At 36.6% G+C, this 24289-nt stretch overlaps 1 protein-coding gene across 4 annotated transcripts in view; it reads left to right on the top strand.

The window, feature by feature from the left end:
* LOC101268441 (nuclear pore complex protein NUP214) overlaps positions 1-23839 on the top strand; it is a 31159-nt gene extending 7320 nt beyond the window's left edge. The window contains exons 5-19 of one of the 4 annotated variants that reach the window (XM_069293311.1): positions 606-733; positions 2318-2430; positions 2747-2886; positions 3017-3179; positions 3296-3539; positions 3649-3793; positions 3875-4203; positions 4786-4938; positions 6237-6294; positions 16587-16720; positions 16808-16932; positions 17161-17500; positions 20904-21105; positions 21240-23135; positions 23455-23839. In XM_069293311.1, the coding sequence (XP_069149412.1) occupies positions 606-733; positions 2318-2430; positions 2747-2886; positions 3017-3179; positions 3296-3539; positions 3649-3793; positions 3875-4203; positions 4786-4938; positions 6237-6294; positions 16587-16720; positions 16808-16932; positions 17161-17500; positions 20904-21105; positions 21240-23135; positions 23455-23573 (4289 nt within the window). In that variant the 3' untranslated portion in view covers positions 23574-23839. Of the gene's footprint in view, positions 1-605; positions 734-2317; positions 2431-2746; positions 2887-3016; positions 3180-3295; positions 3540-3648; positions 4204-4785; positions 4939-6236; positions 6295-16586; positions 16721-16807; positions 16933-17145; positions 17501-20903; positions 21106-21239; positions 23136-23454 lie in introns of all 4 variants that reach the window. The other 3 variants (XM_069293310.1, XM_069293309.1, XM_069293308.1) reach the window with 3 other exon arrangements.
* Positions 23840-24289: the final 450 nt, after the last annotated feature.

The following is a 24289-nucleotide window of genomic DNA, read 5'->3' as shown; positions in this document are numbered from 1 at the left end:
GTAGGCTAAATATTTTGTCCCTGAAGAGTTAAAATAAGGGAGGTGTGTAGAATATTTTAAATCACAAGCTAGGTAGTGCTATTGATGTTCTAAAATCTTGTGCCATTTATGCTGTTGATATTATTTACTTATCTTCATGACGGTTTGTTACTTCTGTATTGCTCATAATTATATTGCTACTATTTTAATAAATCTGTATTATTTTTCCTGTACTGTCTGCAATTTTTTGAATTGTTACTATTTGTAATGTCTTTTCACATAGGGTTAATATTTTTGGGGTTTTTGCCTTGCGCCTTAGGGCTTTTGCCACACCCATGCTTGGTATAGCATCTCTCAGAGTCTCGTCTTTCTAACTTCAAACTGTCAAAAATTTCAAAATGGTTGAAAAGCCTCCGCTTCTTGGTTGTTGCGAATAAATTTCTGCCGATTCAGTATCAGTTAGTCAAATTTCGTATTAATTAACCTGTAGATGTATTATACGTTAACTAACTGTTGTTTCAATTAGTGGATGTTGTCAGATGGATTCGTCCTGAGTATTATAATTGGATGTCTTCAAGTTAATGATGACGATGTATTATACGTTAACTGACTGTTGTTTCAATTAGTGGATGTTGTCAGATGGATTCGTCCTGATTGTATTATAATTGGATGTCTTCAAGTTAATGATGACAATGAAGAAGAGGAAAGTTATGCGGTGCAAGTCATCACAAGTGAGAATGGAAGAATAACTAATGTAAGTGATGATTTCAATTGCAGAGAATCTAATTGGAGTTACTGTTGTATTTCATTGTTCATATTTTGATGTACGTTCTTTAGTAGAAGAGTTTGTTGTAGTATGCGTCTGACATGTGGTACATTTTTAGAAACCCAAGGTGAGAGATTTGTCAAAATTATCTCTTATGTAAGTGGCTAGATGAGTACCTGTAAGAAAAAAGTAATTGGCTAGATGAGCCTTTTCCTATGAGGCCTGTTATATTGTCAACTTGGGGTGATACAGTGAAGAAGGCCTTTGTGCAGTGTGTTTGCTGTTGCTGCTTCTGATAGATGAGCAAAAATGCCTTTTTTTAAAAAACTGAGGCTGATTTTTTTTTTGAAACTGGAGCAAGATGTCTTTCAAAATAGGGCTTGTCCCAATTTATGCTCAACACTTGGGTTCTAGTATTTTAATGCCTTAATGGTGTTGGTATTATATATATTTTTTAGCTGTGTGCTGACAGAGGAATTTTATATAGTAAAATTGTGTAGAAAACATCCATTTAAATCTTAACGGAGGCAAAAAATCAGTAGGTGATTTCTTTCATCTGTCCAAGCCTTGATGGACATAGTTACCCTGTATCTGTTTTGGTGGGAAGTAGCAGGTACCCTGTGAAATTAGTTGAGGTGCACACATGCTCTTGACACCACGAGTATAAAAAGGGGTAGTAATTCCATGATTGATTTGCTTTTTGAAATTGTTCTTGTGTTCCTCCATCAAATTCACAACACTTCCATTCTATATAAATCTGAGCAATTTGGAGAGAATGGTGAGCATTACAGAGCTTTCCAAAAATTCTGAAGATCTCAAGGATATATGTTGTTTTTGGTGAACATTAAATAGCCTTTTCCTATACTAGACATTACTTGTCCTAGAAAATCCTGGCATAGCTGCAGCCTTTTCCTGACATGATTTCAAGTTCAAATATGTCCATTGCTAGAATGGAAAGGTTACAACAAGGTCGGACCATGTCACCTAAAACTTTAGTTTATGATCATTGATCATGAATTTTTCGTTTGTAGTATTTCCCATCTATACTGAGAGTGTTTAAAAGCAAAAAGGTTTGACAAATGAAGCAAGTACAAAGAGAAAATAGGAAGCTAAAATAGGATTCCAGACGCTCCCCTGGTTAAAGAAGATACATAAGAAAAAGAACAACACAAAGCTCTTTGTTGTTTAGAAGAGCAAGAGAGTTCACATGCAGACACATCTGCAGCAACTTAGGTTCGAAGATCAGACACTTGGCGATGACCTTGACAGTTGAGATCATACGATGTTGGTGCTCTTAATCTCCACCCTCAAGTGCTACTATAGTTGGTGGAAAGTAACCCAGAGGGAGTTAATGATTAAGATTTGTTTCCTTCAGGAAAACTCACATATCTGGATCTGGTAACAGTTTCTGTCGGGATGAAGGGGTTGTATTTTAATCTTCGGATTTGTTTCCTTTAGGCTTTCATTGAATTGTTAGAACGATCTCTTATGCTTGTTCCATAAGCAATTTGTTACCTGCTTACTTGCTAGGCTTCTTCTTTTTTCGGTTATGTTATTTTTTCCCCTTTGCAGCCTTTAGCTAAGCCGGTCGTAAGGTCCTTCAGGGATGTATTTCTTGACTTCCGTTACGATGCAGTTCCTTCATGTAGTGGACCTCATCTCTTCTCGAGCTATTTGGATCAACAGTATGTATCATTACTTTGCCTTTATGATAATTGATAGGTTTTCTGCATCTGGATTTTATTGAAGTGTTCCTTTAAAATTTCACTTTCCAGTGTTTTTGTTGTTCGCTGAGTAATGTAAATCACTTTCCAATTTTCTTTTCAATTTGCAGTGTTTATATTCAGTTATCTCATCTTTTGTCAATGTTATCTTGTACTTGAATTTCACTTTCCAGTGTCTTCTGTTGATTGTGACTAATGTATATCACTTTTCAATTTTCTTTTCCACATTCTGCAAAAGGGGATTCTTGATTAAGTCTTCTTGGCTATTCAATTACAGTCAGCTGGCATTTGTGGCTAATAGGAAGAATTTGGATCAGCACATACTGCTGTTTGGATGGTCAGTTGGTGATACAAAGAATGAAGCTGCAATTATTGAAATTTTGAATGATAATTGGTCTCCAAAGATTGAGGCTCATGGTGATCTAAGCTTTCTTTCAGTTTTACCTTATCTTGTATAAGATTGCTTTGTGTTATGCTTGTCAAAATCAGTTTGCTTCTTTCTTATACGAGTTTTCCTAAAACACTAAAATATTTATTTTGGTATCAGACATTGGTGATGATATCTTGATATTGGGACTTGCCATCGACAAAGTTTCCCAAAATGGGGAAATTAAACTGTTGCTTGGTGAAGAAGAAAAAGAAGTTTCACCATGTTGCCTTCTCCTTTGTCTTACCAATGATGGAAGACTTTCCATTTTTCATTTTGCTAGGTAATTCCTCAGCTATCCAAACCTATGTGAGGTTATTTTTCAATGATTTGAACTGGTTTCTATGCCCGACGTTGATAATTTTTCTGAAGGCTATGAATGAATAAATGTCTTTGTAGTGCTACTGCTGCTTCAGTGTCACCCCAATCTACTGATTTTGAAGAGAAAAACAACTCTTATAAAGTGGCATCATCACAAGATTTGGTAGTTGAATCTTCCAGTGCTAGGAAGCAAATCAACCAAGTAGATTCAGCACTGCAACCCCATGAAATAGACAGAGGTCACAAAGTTCTTGCCACAAGTGCTCAATCATCTGTTGCAGAGAAATTTAGCTCAGAAGAAGCGATTAAAACCACTAATCAGGTAAGCCAACCTCTCTCATTAGTGGGAAAGCTATAAGCAGCAAGAAGCAAAGAATCTTCTATGATAATTAATCTTGGCGGAGTCTGAACATTCTTTTAAACTTTTGCAGAACCAAGGTGCAAATTTGATGCTGTCTGCATCCAAAACATTTGTGTCTGTGGATGCTGGAGGTGTGAATAATTTTAGGACACAAGAAACTGAAAAAGTAGCTAGAGTTAAACCTGGTTCAGTTTCTTTCTCAGGAAGTTCCGTAGGTAATTTTTCCATTCGTTCAATTGGGCCAAGTGCTGGAACTGGCGGTGTCATGGAGTTACCTGTAAAGATAATGTCAACAGGTTTTTCTACTGCTTCATCACAGTCAAGCAAACTTCACATTTCTTCAAAAAGTGATGAAACACTTGCATCCACACCATTCAGTGGTGTTCCAAGAAGAAATTTTGGTTCTCCTGATAAAAATTCTTCTAGCACAAATGAGAAAGCTGGAACTTCAGTATCAATCAGTTCTTACAAGCAAAAAGCGATGATGGGAGCAGGGAGTATTGGATCATCACCTGCTTTTCCAGGCTCAATGTTGCAATCACAGAAAGGTTTTCTGTCGGAGCCCTCGAAGCTGCACTTCACCAGGGAGACAAGTGAAGGAACTCCATTAAAGCAATTCCATGATGTAAGTTTTATCTTGGATGAAATGAAAGGTAGAGTGTGCTTGTGTGTGTCTTGTATCCTGTATCAACATGCTCTTTTTTCTTCAGTATCTTATTCATTTATCATCATTTTTGGTTGGAGTCTTAAATGCATTCTTTTATCTATTATGGGAAGTCTCCTCCCTGACCCCTTTTTTTCAGTCAGTCCTTTTGGTGTGATAGGATTTGTTAATTTCTCAACTTTTAGCAGTAAGCTAGTTTCCTCAATTTCTGCCAATATAGTTTTACTAATTGGTTATGCATAATTGAAACAATTAATATATTCTTAATTGAACCTGGATCTTCGTATATGCTAGCATATGCTCCTCCTATGATTTATTTGCGCCTTCCCAATTGTGTTTTTTTATTATGAGAATTTAATATTATATCCTGTGTAGTTTCTCGTATTTACATGGTAGGATGCATTTTCTGAATACACTGGATATGTTGTTGTTGATCTGATAAGTATACTTGAAATTGCTTATATTTATGAAGTAGCTTATCTGAACCTTTTCAACAAGGTACCGGAACATGCTTAATCATTTCATATTCTCTATTTCCTAAAGGTTGAAGAGATGGCCAGGAAATTGGATGATCTTCTAAAAGGTATAGAAGGTGAAGGTGGGTTTAGAGATGCTTCCATCCGTGCTCAAAGCAGTTCAGTTTTGGCATTGGAGGAAGGTATAGAGAGTGTATCGGAGAAATGCAGGATATGGAGAGTAAGCTTTCATATTCATTCTCTATCTCACCTAATATCTTGTATGATGCCATGTTTCTTAACATAAAACTTGTTTTGTTAATCTTGCTATTAATTGCATACATCTCTAAAATCAAGTACTTTATCCAATAAGATTTAGTCATGAAAGTCCTAAACTGGATTGAACCTGGAACTCTGGCTTAAGAACAGTAGAAGGCACAAGTACTGTTGCTTTGTAATAGTTGATGATCTTGCTTGCTTGTAATTTCTATCCACACTTAGAACCTTGTTTCATGAAAAATCTGTTGTTGCCTAGTTGGTAAAAGTTGATGCTAGGTTGAAGGTGTTTGTTGCTCATGCTCTATTATTACTATCGAAAGCTTAATTACACTAAATTCTGGATTCTGTATGCTGGCAGTCTAGATATGTGCATTTTCTGACTTTGTAGAAATTTCCTCAGAGATGTTTTGCTCAAAGAAAACAGAATTTCTAAAGGTTCTGTTAATGTACTGTTCAAAATCTCTTTTAACTAACTGCAAAAGTTGTACTGATAAGCTTGCCTTGACAACTTTCAAGGGTATTCGATCAATAATTGGTCCTCATTTTGGACATCCATTTTTTGGTAAAACAAACTGCTACATAAAGAGCAGAATTATAACCTATACCAATAACCAATGTCCGAGTTGGAACGCATTGAACATTCTTTCAAAAGATTATGTTCATAAAAAATTAGTTCCAGCTATAAAATAGGAAACAAGTCAAGTTTTGGGAAGAAGAGAACACTTCGTATGGTTGCAAAGGAATTGAATAAGTCACAAATGGATGAGGACTACTACTTTGATCAATATGTTGTGAAAATTCTCTTGATATTGTGATTATGCATCTCCCTCCCCTCTCCATAGAAGTTTATCTCTTCTTACTCCTTTACTTCCTCCTTGGGTGTTTTCTAATTTTTCCCTTGATATTCTCCCTAATAGTCTCTAAAACAGGAAAAAGGAGCATATGAAAAGAATTGAAGCCCATAAAACCAAATTTGAGATAACTGTGGTGAATGATTTGTCTAATTTCAAACTCTTCTTCCTTCTTTTTTTTTAGTAAGAAAGAAGGCAATTGTTGTGGAGTGCATCTTCTTGTTATTTGAGTTTAGTGTTTTGTCAATCAGCAAGCGCTAGTCATTATCCAAGTTGAGCAGAATCTTCGTCAATTGGAGAAAGTTTCAGAAGCCTTTCTGCAATAAATGGATGGATTGTCTGTGTATTTTCGCTTCCTACCAGAATTACAGCTGCATGAGTTTTAGAATTATTCCTTTTCTAATTGCAGGCAGTAATGGATAAACAACTTGGGGAGGTCCAGCTTCTCCTTGATAAGACAGTACAAGGTATATATCCTTGATCCTGTTCACCAAATAAAATAGGCTGACTTGTTATTCCCATGTTCTCCTATTTATTATCAATCATTTATTTGATGTAGACATCAGAATCACGACAAAGAATCGATGAAGCAATTAGCAAGACAAATTAAGAAAACATAAACATTAACAAGACAAATTAATAAAACATTCTTCTTACTTCTATTGTGTGTTCAATCATTCCAAGATTTGGAAATGAAGTGTTACACTTCTAATAAGTTGTGAATTGTCATCTTTACATTTCAATTTACACCTCATAAAGTTGGAAAGTCGCTGTCTTACTCGGACTTTCTTCTTTTTTCATACAATGTCTGTGACTGAGTGGATATAAGCTAAATTGCTCGGACTCATGTCTAATACCGGTGCAGATCTAGAGGTGAGAACATTGATGATCTAAATTTTAAAATTTAGGGGTATGGATCCAGGAACTATGCAGGTGCAGGGATTTGGCTAAAAATAATTCAAGTATCTAAAATAGACATATATGACTAAATTATGAGACATTACGTGGAAAACTTACAAGTTATTCCGTGGAAAAAATAGAAGAGAATCCCATAAGGTGATAAAAGGAAAAGTACTAACTAAAAAATTTCTATATACATGCTACATATGTTATGTCTCTTTTCCCTTTACCAACAAACGTAGAAGAGAGGTTGGATAAATTGAGGCGTGATTTCCTATGGTCGGGGAACAAAGAAGGGAAAAAAATACACTTAGTTAAATGGCAGACAACCTTACTAAGCAAGAAGACAGGGGGTCTTGGCATAAAAAATCTGAGGGTCCAGAATAAAAGTCTACTTTCTAAATGGCTTTGGAGATTTTTGGTTGAAGATCAGGCATCATGGAGAAGAGCAATTCTCAACAAGTATGGGCAGACCGAGGAGTGGATGTCTAACGTAGTAGATAGCACGTATGGGTATCAGTTTGGAGATCAATCAGAAATTTATGGAATAGTCTAAAGAAGAATTTAGTGGTCAAGGTGGGAGAGGGTAACAAAGTATTTTTTTGGAAGGACAAGTGGATTGGACAAGAGTGTCTAAACTCGGTTCTCCCCGATCACTTTTCATTTTGCACCAATCCTGAGGCTAAAATTTCTGAGATTTGGTCCCCTCAGGGATGGAACCTCACCTTCAGGAGAAATCTAAATGATTGGGAAGTGGATAGAATTGTTGAACTGCTACTCAAATTGGGTGAATTTACGGGCCTTACTACAGAAGCAAATGGTATAAGATGGAAACATGACTCTGATGGCAAGTTCTCTGTGCGTAGACTATATAGGAGAGAGGTCATGACTCACTTTGGGGGAGTTCATGGTCCATGGAAACAAATATGGGAGGGCACACCCCAACCAAGGTGAAATGCTTCACCTGGTTGGTCACCAGAAGGGCATGTCCCACTCAGGAGAAACTCAGATTGTCTCCAGATTTTTTTTTTGTCATGAGAAGGAAGAAACTAACAGCCACTTATTCCTACATTGCAGGGTTACTGCTCAGGTGTGGCGCATGGTCTACAACATTTCTCAAGAGCCCTGGGTGATGTCAGAACATACTGATGATCTTTTGAGCTGCTGGATGAGGAGGGGGGGGGGGGGGGAGGGAGACAAGAAACAAAAAAAATGGTGGTCTATAGTACCTGCTTGTGTCTAGTGGGCTATTTGGAGAGAAAGAAATCTTAGGTATCATGAGAATATTACTAACACTATGCAGAAAGTTAAAGAAAATTGCATTAACATGTTTTTTTTGGGTGTAAAGAAGAGGGTATAGAAGTAGCAGAACAGTTGGTAAATTTCCTAGGATCAATGTAATTATGGTTTTAGCTTGTAACTTTTTGGACTTTGGAGGTAGCCAGCATATCCCTAATGCTAAAGAATACAATTTTAACTTTATCATTTTTTTTAAATATACATGCTATCCCAATTTCGACATTTTCACCGTAGTTTATTTTAATTACAAAATTCATTGCATTTGTGCCAGATTTCTCCGTCGATTTTGGTCAAAGTACCAAATTCGGTTGACCAAATCTGGACACAGATTTCACTCCCACGTTGTGTCGACACAGATTTAGGCACCAAAAGTGAAGAGTCCGGACAACTTAGGATAGAAGAACCAATTTCAGTTGAAGTATAGACAGATTTTGTCTCAAGTTGTGGAGGAAAAAGTCAATTGGTGCCATCAAATTTGCAAATCACAAGTTTGATAATTGTAGTGGTATGCGAGATTTCTTCCCGTGCGCACACGAAGGGTTTTTCCAGGATGTAATTTCTTGTTGCTTAGGTTTTTCCTCTATAAGTCAGACGTGTTAAAGAATAACAAAAGTCCTACATCGATGGTTAATGAGGTGGGTGGACTCCTTAAAAGGCTTGGGCAATCCTCCTCCCTTTGAGCTAGTTTTTGGGGTGTGAGTTAGACCTATGATCTAATTTCACATGGTATCAGAGCAAAGCCCGTCTCATTCGATGTTTTTTTTTAATGACAAGGGAAACCCGTAGCCGCTACCCTTTGGGTGTGCACAAGGTAAAACCCCCGCTGCTATGCAATAACTTGCAAACCACATAGGAGAGGTAACCCGCACCAGGCCTCGACCCAGAAGGCAATGGCAAGTGTCTCGAACTTGAGACCTCCAACATGGAAGTCCCAAGCTCAAACCACTGGCCACCCCGAAGGGTCCCGTCTCACTCGATGTTGGGGCTCTCAAAATCAAAAATTGCCCACGCACCAGATGCTAAGCACTGGGCGTGAGGTGGGATGTTAAAAGAATGACAAAGTTCCCATATCAGTGGTTAATGAGATGAGTGAACTCTTTATAAGGCTTGGACAATCCTCCTCCCTTTGAGCTAGATTTTGGGGTGTGAGTTAGGTCTAAGACCTAATTTCACAAGATGTGTATTCTCTTCCACGATTTATCAATGCTGGTCGGATTATGTAGAGATAAATTCTATCATGCTTGTTTGCAATCATTGAATTAGTGGGATTTCACTGGGTATGTTGTTTTATTCCTGTCTTTGCTAGGTGGGTTTTGTAGGAAGAAACTGATAGAGCAGTCTTCTGGAAAGCTTTTCTTTGTTAAGGATCTCAGCTTGGATAAAATTGACCGATTTATCCACTGTAGTCGGGCACAAAATGCTGCAGTCCATCATTGAGATTTGTATTTGTATGAGTTGAATGTGGTTGAGATTTTGATCTTGGTGTCTTAATTTCTCGGCCAGATATTTTAAATGCTTTATTTAGACTTATTTAAGCACTATACATATCATGATTTTTCTTTTAAAAAAAAGGCTTCATTATTTAAACTAGTTAGGAATGTTAGTGAAGTAGGGTTTGGTTTAGAATAACCCACATGCTCCACCATGCAGAATACCTCCTTTTATTTATTGTTCTCCCACGTATTTTCAGTTTCAACCTTATTTACTTAGGTAATATTCTGAAGATTATTGTTTACATTAAAAGATCAAATTTCATGTGGAGTTTTTGCTCCTTATTTTCTCCTCTGAAGAGAAGGTACTGCTTTTCTGTTGGTAAGTTAGAGGGAACTTCTAGAAAAAACAGAAATCAGAGATGATATAATTCTGAAAGTTTGGTGTGTTTGCAGAACAATGTCTTTTTTTGTATACCTTGTATGAGAATATGAGGTTATGTGCCACTCTCCATAAATCAGCCAGGCAAAAAAGGAGAATGCATCAATATTACAGTCTACAGAAATCGTGCAGTCTTGATGCATGCATTCTTGATGCACAGGATGAGAAACTGTAAACCTAACTGTTTGAGAATTTGAAAATCTTGACTAGGGATGGCAATGATTTGGAGAGGGGCGAGTTAGGGCAATGCAGGGCAGGTGTGGGGAAATATAAATGCGGGGTGGGGAGGGCTGGGGCTGGTGCTTGCTGGTTATTACAATATATTTATAAAAAACATTAGGCCGGCGCGGAATTTGTAGGTTGGAGTAATCCAATCTAAATAGATCACGTCTATGAACTAAAACTAATTACTGTAAACAAAATTTCAGCTTTCTTCCATTTTGCGTCTCTCAGAAAGTCACCCAAGGTTCTTTCCCACATCTGATGCAGAACACCTTAGATAGGTAATTTCAACAATTTAAAATAACCAAATATGGTGAAGGTTAACGAGTATTTTTCTTGAAAGTCATAACTCATATTATAACATAATCCGTTAGTAAGTTTCTAAATTTAAATTGGAGGCGCTAGTAGTTTGTTGAGGCAGTTGAGATATCATAGTTTCTTCTGCGAGTATGTATAGTTCGTAGATGTAGTTGTCGATTTCGCAGTGCTTGTGTGTTTCGGAATTCTACCTAATATAGTACTTTTGTGCTTTTATTTGTCAATGTGGCATTAGTTCTATCCAAGAACTCAATTGTATTAGTTTTGGTCCTGGTTAAACTTAAACAACCAGCTGTATTAGTTTAGCAAACTACAAGAGTCCAAGAACCTTATATCCCCCCTAAATATAATATAAATGATAATGAGACATGGATTATCTATAATAACTCAAATTCTTCGTGCAAACTGAGATTATTTTTATGCCCTAAAGCCCCTCACTCACCAAGTTTAGTTACCTTAGACCATCTCCAACTCACACTATTTTTTTATACCAAATCCTATTTTGCTGTAAAATTTAATGTTTTGGGGTCCAACCCAACACTCTGTGAATAGTGTCTTTATCGATACTAAATCACTTTTTCATTATTTTATTACTAGGTAATCTACCCACGTTTCGTGCAAGCTAAGCTTAGGTTTTAAACTTTTGTTAATTCTCAAAGATATAAGGAAAAACATAAATTTAGTTTTATAATGTTGACATTTTGAAGAAAATATTTAAAATCAATTGATTTAAAAAATAACTGTTTGGGAAGAGATAATCAAAAAGTTTAATCCAACATAAAAGCAAAATAATTACTATTGAAGAGACTGGAACATATTTCTATCCAAAAATTAATGAAAACGTATGTTAATTCTGTTAAACATGAACCTTGAAAATATGTATTATGAAATGTTGCTGGTGCTTCAAAAATTTGATCGAGATTTAGTTGCATATTTCGTTTGATCTAATTCACACCATGATTTTCTTTAAGCTATATATCTTCTTCCTTATATTCATTATTTGTTTAGTCGATATCTTTTGGTCACACAAAGTATGTAATTTCTCGTGTACATTTTCATAGCAGATGAGTATTCAAGCAGCATTCTGTGAACATAAAATTCTCCTGAGATATATGTTGTGAACTCTTTCCTATGGTTAATGGGAAATTCTAAGTTATCATATCTAATGTATGAGTGAAAGACATACACAATCTTTCGATTCAACCAACTCCCATATTTAACTTCAAGTATTTATGGTGGATCACAATAAAATAGCATAACATATGGTTGAATAGCTACAATACTAAAAGATATGAAAGAACTTCAGTAAACTCTTAAGGGGAGTTTGGAAAATTTTTCTTTTCTTTTCTCCCTTATGTTAATATGTAATAAGCAAAATGTACTGTATTTTTTCAATGCTGTAATGCTTATAAAGAAATTTCAGTATGATCGTATCTAATAAGTTCATCAAATATATTTGTTGTAAAATTTTATGACCTTTCTGAATTTATAGGTCCCCTTCTATTTAATAAGAGAACCATCACGATACAAAAGAGATGTATTAAATAAAGGGAAAGTATGTGTCTTGTTTTCACATAGTATTAAAAGCAAAAACTATCAGCCTATCAGGAATGAATCTAGATCAATCGATAGCAGATTTATAGTTTCTAAGCTTAGGGCAACCATGAGTTCGACATCATCCGGCAATGAATATTTGATGTACTCAAAATATCTCTCTTTATGGAAAAACTAAATGAACTAAGTTTTACCAACTCCTTAAAAATCATTTCTTGAATACTGTAGTAGACCACAAATTAGAAGACACTTGGGAGTCATTTGCTAAGATGTAATAAGAAAATCTAGTACATGTATACAACATATGCAATATTATAGGGTGCATAAATAATATGTAGAAAATTAAATTTCCTCTCAAGTATTATCAAATATATGGAAAAACTATGGTATCAACAATATAATGACCGTTAATTTATGGATAAGATGTTTAAAAATAAAATCACCCTTAATATACCAAACTACCAATCTTAACAAAGATAATGTCATACATATGTGTCATGATGAACTTCTGCTAGTGTAACTGCTATCTTAAAAGAATTTCTTCCTTGATTCCTTTTGACACGAGAAAACTACTCGTGTTTCCTTTACTACTCTTTCTCTTTGCTTAGTTGCATATTGAACCAAAAAAGTTTTTCGATGTCTTTCCTTGCTACTTCCAATCAATCAGGAAAAGGATGATTGAGCAATGGCTTGGAAAATAAGATAGCAATAGATAATAAAAATCTTACCGTAACTAATGTCAACATTAGTTATACACTCTATCCAATACTATTTTTAAGCACACTACAAAAAGACCCTGGTACCTATACCTAAGGTTATTTTAACATCTGAAGGACCTAAAATATGTAAGGTCAATTTTTAGATAATTAAATAAATATGATTCATGGGTAATGCTTAAAAATCCAAGGTCAAATGCTTTCTTTCGAATGATGTTATAAAAATTGAAAAATAGGAACTTGTATACATTCCACAAGATTACATTTTTGTTAAATACTACCAAGAATTTTATTTGACTATAAATCTTAAGATGGATTTGAACATATATAATTTACACAGTGTAATTGTCCATCTTATCGTTGATATCAATCAATCTTCTAACTAGACAACCCTCTCCTTTAAATTATGACTATACCAAAATATGTTATATCAACTTAATTTATAGCAATGAATGTAACACTAAATAATTAGATTAAAGCAGAGTGATTTTATACACATTATTTGTGATACAAATAACACACTGTCTCCGTTTGCTCCACTAAAATAATCTAGAAGTAAAAAACGTGAACCATCATATGCTAGTCCAGATTAATCTTATTCACAATAGTTGTTTTCTAATAAATAGATTTTGAATTACTAAAATTTAAAACATTCCACATACAAATGATTATTTCATTGTAATCTCACATGTGAGGTATGAGTTGAATAGTGTGGATACAGAGCCTACTCCTATCTTGGAGGATAGGAAGGTTGTTTTCGATACACCATCAGTTCAAATCAATATAAGGAGTGAAGAAATCAAGACAAAATACTACACTTGCTCATACAAATCAAATTAATTGTAGTCGCAGTGTAAGAAAAATGGAAAGTGTAGAACTATATGATTACTCACATGATTTCGGAATGCTAACAATTTTGATTCCTTCAGGACTTGCCTCACGTACAATGATTTTTGTCGCTTTGCATGTCCTTATTCTTTATCTTGTTTTGCATTCAAGAATCTCCAATTATGATTTTCATAATTCTCAAATCATAAGTTACTATCAAACAAAATTTGCAGCCTACAAATGATCATGACAAAATTAAAGTTAAAATTATATAAAAGTTCAAATATAAAAATTTAAAGGTCTATTGACTAAAAATTACCACCTAAGTAAAACTTAAAAGGTAGGAGAGGAAAGTTCACTATTTATAGAGAACAAAGAGTAGTATGAACAAATGATTATTGTGTCTTACCATAAAGGTTACAACTCTTTGGTAAAGTTACAACCCTTCGTAAAGGTCAAAACCTTTCATAAAAGTCACAATTGTTCATAAAAGTCATAACTCTTCATAAAAGTCATAACTTTTCATAAAATTCACAACTTTTCGGAAAGGTTATAACTCTTTGAAAAAGTTACAACCCTTCGAAAGGTTACAACATTTCATAAAAGGCACAACTTTTCGTAAAACGTTCAACTCTTCATAAAAGTCAAAATTATTCATAAAAGAAGGCTAGTTTTGAAAATAAAATAAATTGAAAGGGAATCCTGATTTGTTGTGGTGCCACGTAGGCGGGTTTAGGGTTCTCTTTATAATATTTATTTCAAATCTTAAATTTAGTATATTATATTCCATAACATAATAATTGTGGATGAATATCATTTTAATGCACCAATTCAAGATGCTTGGGAAAGTCCAACTCCAACGGTAGAAATGACAGTAGATAACAATGATCGATTTAAATTATTTTTAACTCGGCACAAAAAACTAAAGGCAAAGATGCTCATTTTGAACTTCGTAGTGCATTAATAGAGCAATTATCAGAGCAACATACTAATCTTTTTGATGTTGAATATTTATGTAGAAAACAAAATAAATTTTATAATCATTTAATATTTAGTTAATTGTATTTCATCAATGATTTCACTTTTATTCATATTATCCATTAATATGTATAATGTGTAACATTTGCTATCTAATTATATTATTTTAAAACACTTGTAATATCAAATAATTTTATATAAAACGATTGTGTTAGAAAAGAATGTGAATTATATTGGGTGAAAATGTGAAAATATTTTTTTTTATGAAATAAAAAATAAAAAATAATAATATAATATTGAGAGAGAGAAATATAAAAAAATATTCTATTTAGTGAAATTTAATGTAGTGGATTGGAGTTGACTCTATTTTAGTGTAAAATTTGGTGTTATGGGTTGGGATACCCTTAGAGGGGTGTCTAATGCAGGCAAGTAAAAATGAAGAGAGTTGATAAAATTATGACTCAAACTTGTTGAAAGTTTATTGGGTAAAGATGATTATGACTCAAACCTGTTGAAAGTTTATTGGGTAAAGATGAGTTGGGTCAATCTAGACTTCTTTTGATCATCGTGGTGTCCAAGCCAACTTTCGCACACCTCGATTAATTCCACGAGATACGTGCTACCTACACTAGAATGGGTACCAAGTAACTCTGTCCACCAAGGCTAAGACAGCAGGGAAGAATCACTTAGTATTTTTTTGTCTCCACTAAGTTTTGAACGTGACACCTCAGTATTTCTCAACCACTTCATTGACCACTAGGTTCTTAACCACTAAAGTGGATTTTGGAAACTATTTAGTCTGTCACCAATCTTATTTAATACGATAATTTTTGTACTTGGCATATATTTGTCTCACATGTGAAAAAATATCTTAGACTCCGTGAAAATAGGAGAGAATTCAGGAATATAATTTCTTGATTATTCCCTCAAGTATGTTGGGATTAAGTTGTGTTTATTAGTAATCATGAAAAAGAAAAAAAAATAATTCCTATTCCTAATTACACAATCATTTGCGTTCGGAACATTTCCCATATTTACAAGGAATAGGCTCTTACCAACAACGTCCTAATTATTCTTAGTGCTATCCTCTTTGAATTTCTCTTATTTCTCACTGGTCTTTGCCAATGTCAAATCAGCCAACAGATATGTTCAAGATGCAGCTTCGGAATGTACATCTGGAAGTACAAGGGATATGTTCTGAGGCAGCCATTATTCTTTGCTCACCCTGCTTTGTCTCTCTTCTGTTTCTGTCTCTAGTTGCCTCTCTTTGGGCTTTTGGAGCTTAAAAACCATATAACAATAGCACAATCACTGCATTTATTTGAAAAAATACTGCTTGTGATCTAAGACATTAGGTTAATTGCCTGTTCAATTTAATAACCATATTAATGATAGCTATTAGTTGAGTATTGGTATAAGACTTGTTAGAGAATTAATATCATTATTATTTTAACTACGTTGCCAGCCCAAGCTCATATATATGTTACTCCGTATGTCCCAATTCATCAATTTATGTGACATGGATGGAATATGGAGAGTCAACCATATTGTCTATGGTTTTAACTATTTTTAAGTTGTTAATTATTGTGATTATAGTACTTTTTACATCATTTTCAGATAATATATGTCACTCTCTCTGTCCCAATTTATGTGGCATTGATAAAATTTCGAGTCAACCGACTTTTTTATGTCTCTTAAATGTTTTAAGTTGTTAATTATTGTGATTTATAGAAATTTTTTCGTAATTTTTGAATATATAACATTCTAAAAAGACAAGTAAGACGGAGAAAATATTGAATTTCCCTCGGCTAGAAGCAGACATGTTGAGGGACAGCGGCCTGCTTCTGGCCACTTACTAGTAACAAAATGATATATAAAACTTATTTTTAACTTTTATTTTACTTAGTATGATGTTGATACGAAATGACAAAAAGTGGAGATTCATATCGTCAATCCCAACTTATTTGGGTCTGAGGCGTAGTTATTATTGTTGATGACAATGATGTCATCATTATGATATATTATGTATCCTCTCTTTTTTAAAAATAATTATTTTTATTTTTTATTTCCAGTTTTGGCAAGGAAAGTATACATGGAAGAAATATTTAAGCAAGCTACTGATGAACGGTATTGGAATCTCTGGAATCGCCAGAAACTATGTTCTGAGCTGGAGTTAAAGAGGCAACATGTAAACGAAGTTAATAAGGTACCATCAGAATGATCAATGTCAATGCTTTTGTTCCTTCCCTTCCTAATGTTTTCCTCATCACTTCTGATTTTCTACTTTACGTAGAGCTTGACCAGCCAGCTGATTGAATTGGAGAGACATTTCAACACTCTCGAGTTGAATAAGTTTGGCGACACTGACAGGATACAAACAAATAAAAGAGGTTTCCAGAGCAGGCCTGGACAACCCAGGTATTGGTGTTCTCCTGTTCTCTTTGGCTACACAATTAGGTCTATCTTAGTTATGATTGTCTACTTTTTACAAACACTTCAATATGATTGCATGTACTGCTTAAACTTTCTTTTCGTGAGAAGAACAAATTCGCTTCTCCAACCTGCATTCCCTCTGTACCAGAACCTTGTTTTTCTCATCTTTATTGATTAAAGTTTGGGTGAATGTTGGAGCTATTTGCATTTCAGGAATTTTCAGTCCTTGCACAATTTACGTAATACAATGACTACACAGCTAGTAGTAGCAGAGCAACTTTCTGAAAGTCTCTCGAAACTAATGACTGATTTGAGCATAGATTCTCCTGCAAAAGGTCAGAATATTAGGAAGGAATTGTTTGAAACAATTGGTTTACCCTATGATGGTGCTTCTCACAAGTCTCCAGCTAGGGAAAAGGCTGAAAATACACCTTTTAACAAGGAACTATCAGTCTTTCTTGCTGTTAAAGAACGATCCAGGAGAAAGAAGCCAAGTCCTGTGAAGAGCCTTGAGCCAGAGACAGCTAGGAGACGCCGTGACTCACTTGATCGGGTAATATTCCGACCTTCTCTTGAGATGCTGATAAAATTTCTCCAACTTGACACCTGGAACACCTTTAGGTGGGCCACTGCTTTATTGCATAAAACATCATATTTGTTGCTGTTATTTATAGCTGATCTGACTACTTTAAAGCTTTCATTACTCCACTTATTGTGCACATGAGGGAGTGAATTTTAACACAGTTGTGTTGTATAGTTGTGTAGTATTAGACAAGGTCCCGGGCTCTGACGGATTTACTTTGGCTTTCTTCCAAAATTGTTGGAGTACAGCTAATAGCGATATTATTCAGACCATCAATGAGTTCCAGGAAAGAGGGGAATTTTAGAGGAGCTTAAGTGTTTTATTCATCGGCATTACCCCTAAACGGGAGGGAGCTACGTGCATCGGGAATAATAGACCTATTAGTTTCTAACAGTGCTTTATATTAGACTCAAGAAGGTCTTGAATAAGTTTGTTTCATCTTCACAAAATGCTTTTGTGGAAGGTAGGAGATCTTGGATGCAACTTTGGTGGCAAACAAAGTGGTAGATTCGAGAAAGAAGCAGAGTGTACGAAGAGTATTGGCAAGCTAGATCTTGGAAAGGTTTATGATTATACTGAAAGTTCCTTGATTTCATTATGCTGAATGGTATTTGGGAAGAAAATGGGTCAGCTTTCGTATTTCTTTGGTGCGCTACTCAGGTTGGTGCCATTATATAGGCCACAACACCTTAGTCACATGTCTTATCCTTTGCAGTTGACATCCCTGAACTGCGAGGCCAATTTGAATTCAAAATACAAGTGTACTTATCTTGCTGACAATGCCAGAAACGGCTGAAAATCTCGGAACTTCCCTACTGTCGATGCATGTGCGTGGCACACGCAGGCGACCTTCACATCTGGTGCCAAAATGTCTACTCTGGCACCCAGCTTCATGCCTTCCCCATGTGCCTGCATTGTGCGCAGGTTCTCCAGTTGTTATGGGGTCAACTTATGGTGGTTCAACGCCACAAAGAAGTCATGCACGTATGACTCCGGTTGAACCTTTCGGATAGGCGGAAGATATACCCCACCTTCCATGTGAGTTTTCTGAAGTCATTTCATGAAGATGCTGGGGATCCAGCAAGTTCGGCATCCAGATGTGCCCTTCCTGTTGTGCGGAAGCACTATGAGGAAGAGATTGAGAAGATCTTGGATGACCACTAGCAAGAAGAATCAGTGCATAGAATGAATTTCTGGTGGGCAAACCGGTGTGATTTTAGTTGGGAGAGAGGACCATAATTGTGGCAGTTTGAAGATGAAGTCAAGGCGTACATAGATTCTGCCTTGTCAAGGACGACGAGCTCATTTAGTGGGGGAGGTTTTGATGGCTAGGGATTTACATGATGAACCTAGTCATGACCAAATGACTTCGGTTAAGATCAACTTTACTTAAGGCAAGACTGCCGGCAGGTCATGACAAGACCTTGACGGTGGTGTGAATAAGGCATGACAAGGGCTGCTCTAGGCAAGGCTATGGTCGTGGCTGAGACAAGTTTGTGGACTATGACCTGGACCATCACACACTGGTTTGCCCTTCCATTGAACCAGAGGTTCTATCCGCCGATTCTTCTTGCTATGACCCAATGTCTGGTGATCCAACATCTTCTCAATCTCTCCCTCAGATTGCTACTGCACAACAGGAGGGGCACGTCTGGATGCCAACCTTGCTGGGATCCCTAGCATCTTCATGAAATGACTTCAGAAAACTGACATGGAAGGTGGGGTGTATCTTTAGCCTATCAGACAGATTCAGCCGGAGTATACAACGTCGTGTGGACTATGACCTGGGCAAGGCAGGCGAGTAAGGGGATTGGGTACCAATTACAAGTTGTGCGATGCAGAACCTGCACACGTGCACATGCTTCGGATATTGGATAGTTTTTTTAATTTCCAGATGTTGATGCTACAGGATTAGTAAGACTTATATCATGAAGCAGTTGGGTTACCCCCAACTGCATAGATGACAAGACATGTGCCTGGCGTGTGACAAGCGGTTATGGCCTATTTGATGTTACAGGCCAGATTTAGCTTTGTTGGCTGAGCTTTGAAAGGCTGAGTTCTGTGTGCTTCTTTTTGGCACAAGTTAAAATACAAAGTTGGGAAGCGATTCTTGTATGTGCCTTATGTTGTGATTTCATATGCCATAAATAATCTGAGTGTTGAACCAAACTTATGGAAAAAGAAGAGGGCTAAGTCGTAGGTGCGTGACTGCTGTGTGGAGTCAAACGAGGAAAAGTTAACCCATAACAACTGGAGAACCTATGCACAAGGCAGACATGTGGGCAAAGACGCGAAGCTGGGAGCGAGAGTGTGCATTTGGTGCCAGATTTGAAGGTTGCCTGCGTGTGCCGTGCACATGCCATGGTAGTACGGCAGTTCCTTGATTTCCAGCCATTTGTGGTATTATCTACATGATTAGTTAGACTTGTATTTTGAATTTCAAATTAGCTCAACAGTTGGAGGATGTCAACTGCATAGGATAAGACGTGTCTGACATGTAACAAGGTAGTTGTGGCCTGTTTAATGAAACATGCAGACTTATCATAAGTCAGATTTGGCTTGACTGGGCACAGAATTTAAGAAATATGGGAAGACTTTGATATGTTTCAAAACTACCCGTCAAATAAATGAATTATTAATAAAAGAGTACACCTTTGTGGACATTTTGCCAATAAGTGGGACCCAACATGGGTAAAATGTTGACAAGTGTCATCAAACATCTGTCAAGTGAGGAAATATGTCATTCCTTTTGGGACCAATTAGAAAGGAAAGTGTGTCACATAAATTTGTGACATAAGGATTAAGGAATGCATATTTTAAAACTAAAAGAAAAACAGAACATTTTGGGCTTTGGTACTACACATAATTATCTTAAACTTGGGATGATAATCTAAGAGTAATTGGTTTAAAGTAGGTTCTGTCAGTGACATCTTTCAGCAATTAGCGAGTACAATGGTATATGCACTTACAATATGCAAAGCAAAAGAAAGACAAAAGTAGCCGGGCAATCTGAATACTAGATTACATAGTAAGACATGAAAGTAAAAATAGTTTTGTTTTGCTGACTGTTAATCCATTGAGTAAATTATGCAGATTCGTGTGGAGTATGTACTTGGAACGTGTAATTAAGAGGACAAACTTAAGCATCTATTCAAATTATTGTTCCAATTGGAAAATAATATTGTTGTCCTATTTTCAAAGACGTGGAGCTTCATTATTCCTTGAGCTAAAGTTTCCCTTGTCGCATTCCTTAAATTGGTACCATCAGAACTATACTTGGTATTTAGCATTTTCATGGCTAGATAATCAAGTGGTAGTATCATTCATTTTGTTTTAAGCTTAACTTGCGGTATCTTTTTTGACCTTTTGGCAGAATTGGGCAAGCTTTGAAACTCCCAAAACAACTGTGAAAAGGATTGTTCTTCAAGAAGATCGCCCGAAGGAAACTTCAAATAAGTCATCTTTGTCACTGGATAAGAAACATCACCAGTCTAGGATGCGCGAGAGATCAGCGACTGCTCAATCAAATATCTTCAGTGCCTCTTCCATCTCTCCAGAGCAAGTTAGAAGCCAAGGTTCCCAACCTAAACTAATAAATATGCTAAATGTGTTCAGTAAATGAATATAATGTATTTTGCTAAAATATATGTAGGTCTTCACGATATACCAGCAAACCAGTCCACTAAAAATTCTTTTTTCCAATGGGCAGATGTACTTCCAAGACATGCAGCTGAAACGCCACCAATGATTTCTCCAGTATCTTCACTGCAGCATGAGTCACAGTTGACCGGAGTTACTAGCCAATATGGTTTAGTAGATACTCACAATCTTGCTACGACAAGATCAGGCAGAAGCACAATACCACTTAAAGATATTGTGCAAACAGGTGGACCAGGGGCTATTCAGCAATCAGGGAACAGAATGCAGCAACCAAATTCGTCAGGTCCTCCTGCACAGACATTGGCCCCAATCAAGTTTACAATTGATACTTCAAATGCTGATGGTAAACCTGGAATCACCAAACCCAAGTTCACAATTGATACTTCAAATGCTGATGGTAAACCTGGAATCACCAAACCCAACTTTACAATTGATACTTCAAATGCTGATGGTAAACCTGGAATCACCAAACCTGTCAGAGATTGGAAAAATGCACCGGTGACTAGTGGAAGTGCACAGTTTGAATCTAACAGTAATCTTAACTATTCTTTACCAACTGCTGCTGCTGCGGCTAATTCTGCCTTCACTCTGTCTGCTAAGTTTATACACTCAGAAGTTGTGAATAAAAGCCAAGGTAGTGAGATTTCATTATCTGCCCAAGAATCAACACATAGTTCCTCTTCGCATGTAAAAATCATGCCGTCAGCATCTTTATCTTCTTCACAAGAGCCAATGTTGTCACCAATATCATCCCCGTGGACATCATTCGAATCCGTTTCTAAAGCCAGTATAGGTTCCAATCAAAAGATCTCTCAATCATCAGTAGCTTCTCTGACGCAGTCGTCATCTCTTCAAAGCACTCAAAAATTGGATACCTTACCCATTACACCTTCTTCAGATAGTACAAGGTCTGAGTCCCCAACAATCCTGTCTCGACCTTTGGTTGCCATACTTGATAAAAAGGCTGATACAAATTCCGATAAACCAGCTTCACTTGCGAATCTAAGTACAAAGATAGATACACCACAAGATCCAGCTTCACAGCCTGTGGTATTGTTCAGTGTGCCTAAATCACAAGCTGGACCTTTGGTACAATCAAATGAACAGTCGCCCAGTTTGAAATCTGCAAGTCAGGTCCATCCTCGTGCGGAATCAAGTCAAGTCTCAAATGTTGGTTTGATACCTATACCTGGACAGCCATTTTCTGGTTCTTCCATTCCACCATCAGTGAAGAGTGGTTGTTCAGATGTTGTCACCCATGAGGATGACATGGAAGAGGAAGCTCCTGAGAATAATCAGATGAAGGAGAATGCACTGGGTAACTTGGCTGGGTTTGGTATTGGATCTGCTGCTACTCCAGTTTCTACAAAACCTAATCCATTTGGTGTTATGTCACCGAATAAAGCTTCATCTCCAGCAAACTCCTTATTTACAAGTACAGCTTCAAGCAGTGAGTTATTTCGACCAGCGTCATTTAGTTTTCAACCAATACAGCCACCTCAACCATCAGCACCTGCAAATTTTGGTGCCTTTCCTGGTAGCTTTAGCCTCACTTCCACGAGTCAGGCTCCAGCAGTGAGTGGGTTTGGCCAGCCGGCTCAGGTTGGACAAGGGCAGCATGCTTTAGGTTCAGTTCTTGGTACTTTTGGACAATCAAGGCAGCTTGGTGCTGGAATACCCGGAACTGGTGTGGGATCTGCAAGCTCTTTTGGCGGAGGTTTTATGAGCAATAGCTCTGCTGGTGGTTTCGGAGGTGGGTTTTCCAATCTGAGTTCTGGTGGTGTTGGATTCGGTGCTTCTGCTGCACCCAGTGGTGGATTTGCTGCTGCTGCCACAGGTGCTGGTGGATTTGCAGCCGCTGCCACATCTGCTGGTGGATTTGGAGCTGCTGCTGCAGCTGGTGGTGGATTTGCTGCTCCAACTGGTGGTGGTTCAGGCTTTTCAGGTATGTAGCTCTGCTATACTTCAACCTAATCAGTCCTGTTTGATTTACATATAAGTAAAATGTGAAGTTTTAAAGCAGCAAAGAGAAGTGAGTCCATTCTTCATTATGAAGAATCTTGTGAAAAAATGATGAAACTGTTTTGACGGTGTTTTTCTTTTGGAAAGTGACTGAGGAGTATTGTTCTCTCTTTTATCCATGGTACACAAGATACCGTGTGACTCAAATGATTTGAAATATTATAATCTTTGATATAGGTTACGTAACATGGTAATGATACGCTTGTTGACTTGATTTTTTCTGTTCTGCTAAATTTTGAAAGGTGGTGGTTTTGGAGCTTTTAGCAGCCAACAAAGTGGTGGTAGTGGCTTCCCTGCATTCGGTGGGAGTTCAGCTACTGCAAGACCACCTTCTCAACTCTTCACACAGATGAGGAAGTAGTTCCATGCGCACAAATTTTGAAAAGAAAATTCTTAGGAAAGAAACAAAGGGGTAAATGGATGATGTGATAGATGTTTTACTTGTAGATTGTTGTAATCTGGTTCAGTTCACTTTTGTGTTATGAAGTTAGTTAATCCGTGTTATTATTAGTTGTGGATGAAGCCCAGTGATGGGACTGACTCAACAGTGTTTCCTCTTTGCATTCTTTCTTGTGTATTTCATGTTACTTGTGCACTTGGCGAGTTAGAGCAACTGAACTTATCATACAGCTTTGTCCATGTCTGTCCTTCTGTCTATTTTGGTTTGAGACTCTGGAAACTCATGTTTTCCCACTGCATTATCCCTTCTCTGTCCCTCCTTTGGTTGGTACCTTAGATTCAATAAAACGTTCTTTCCTTTTTCTATGGGGGTTTGCTCGAAGTGTAGAATCATAAAAGAAAACTTCATATATGTCAAGTAATATATGAGTAGACTTTAGGTTGTGTACAGCTCTCAATAAAGTTTTGTTGCAAAATTATGATCAGATTGATGTGTCAACTGTTATCTAAAAGACGGATTCAAGATAAAATTTGAGTTTGTAGAAGTATGAGCTCAGTGGAGAAACTTCTGGACCAACTATTTCATTTTTGTGTAGAACAGGGTTCCCAAACAATTTGAAGGTAACAAATTTATACAAACTCAAATATGTGGGGGCAACAAATTAGACAAGTAAAGAA

Source organism: Solanum lycopersicum, chromosome 2 (genome assembly GCF_036512215.1).
Source record: "Solanum lycopersicum chromosome 2, SLM_r2.1".
Taxonomy (NCBI): domain Eukaryota; kingdom Viridiplantae; phylum Streptophyta; class Magnoliopsida; order Solanales; family Solanaceae; genus Solanum; species Solanum lycopersicum.
The sequence above is the reverse complement of the archived record's forward strand: the minus strand, read 5'-3'. Positions and strand labels throughout refer to the sequence as shown.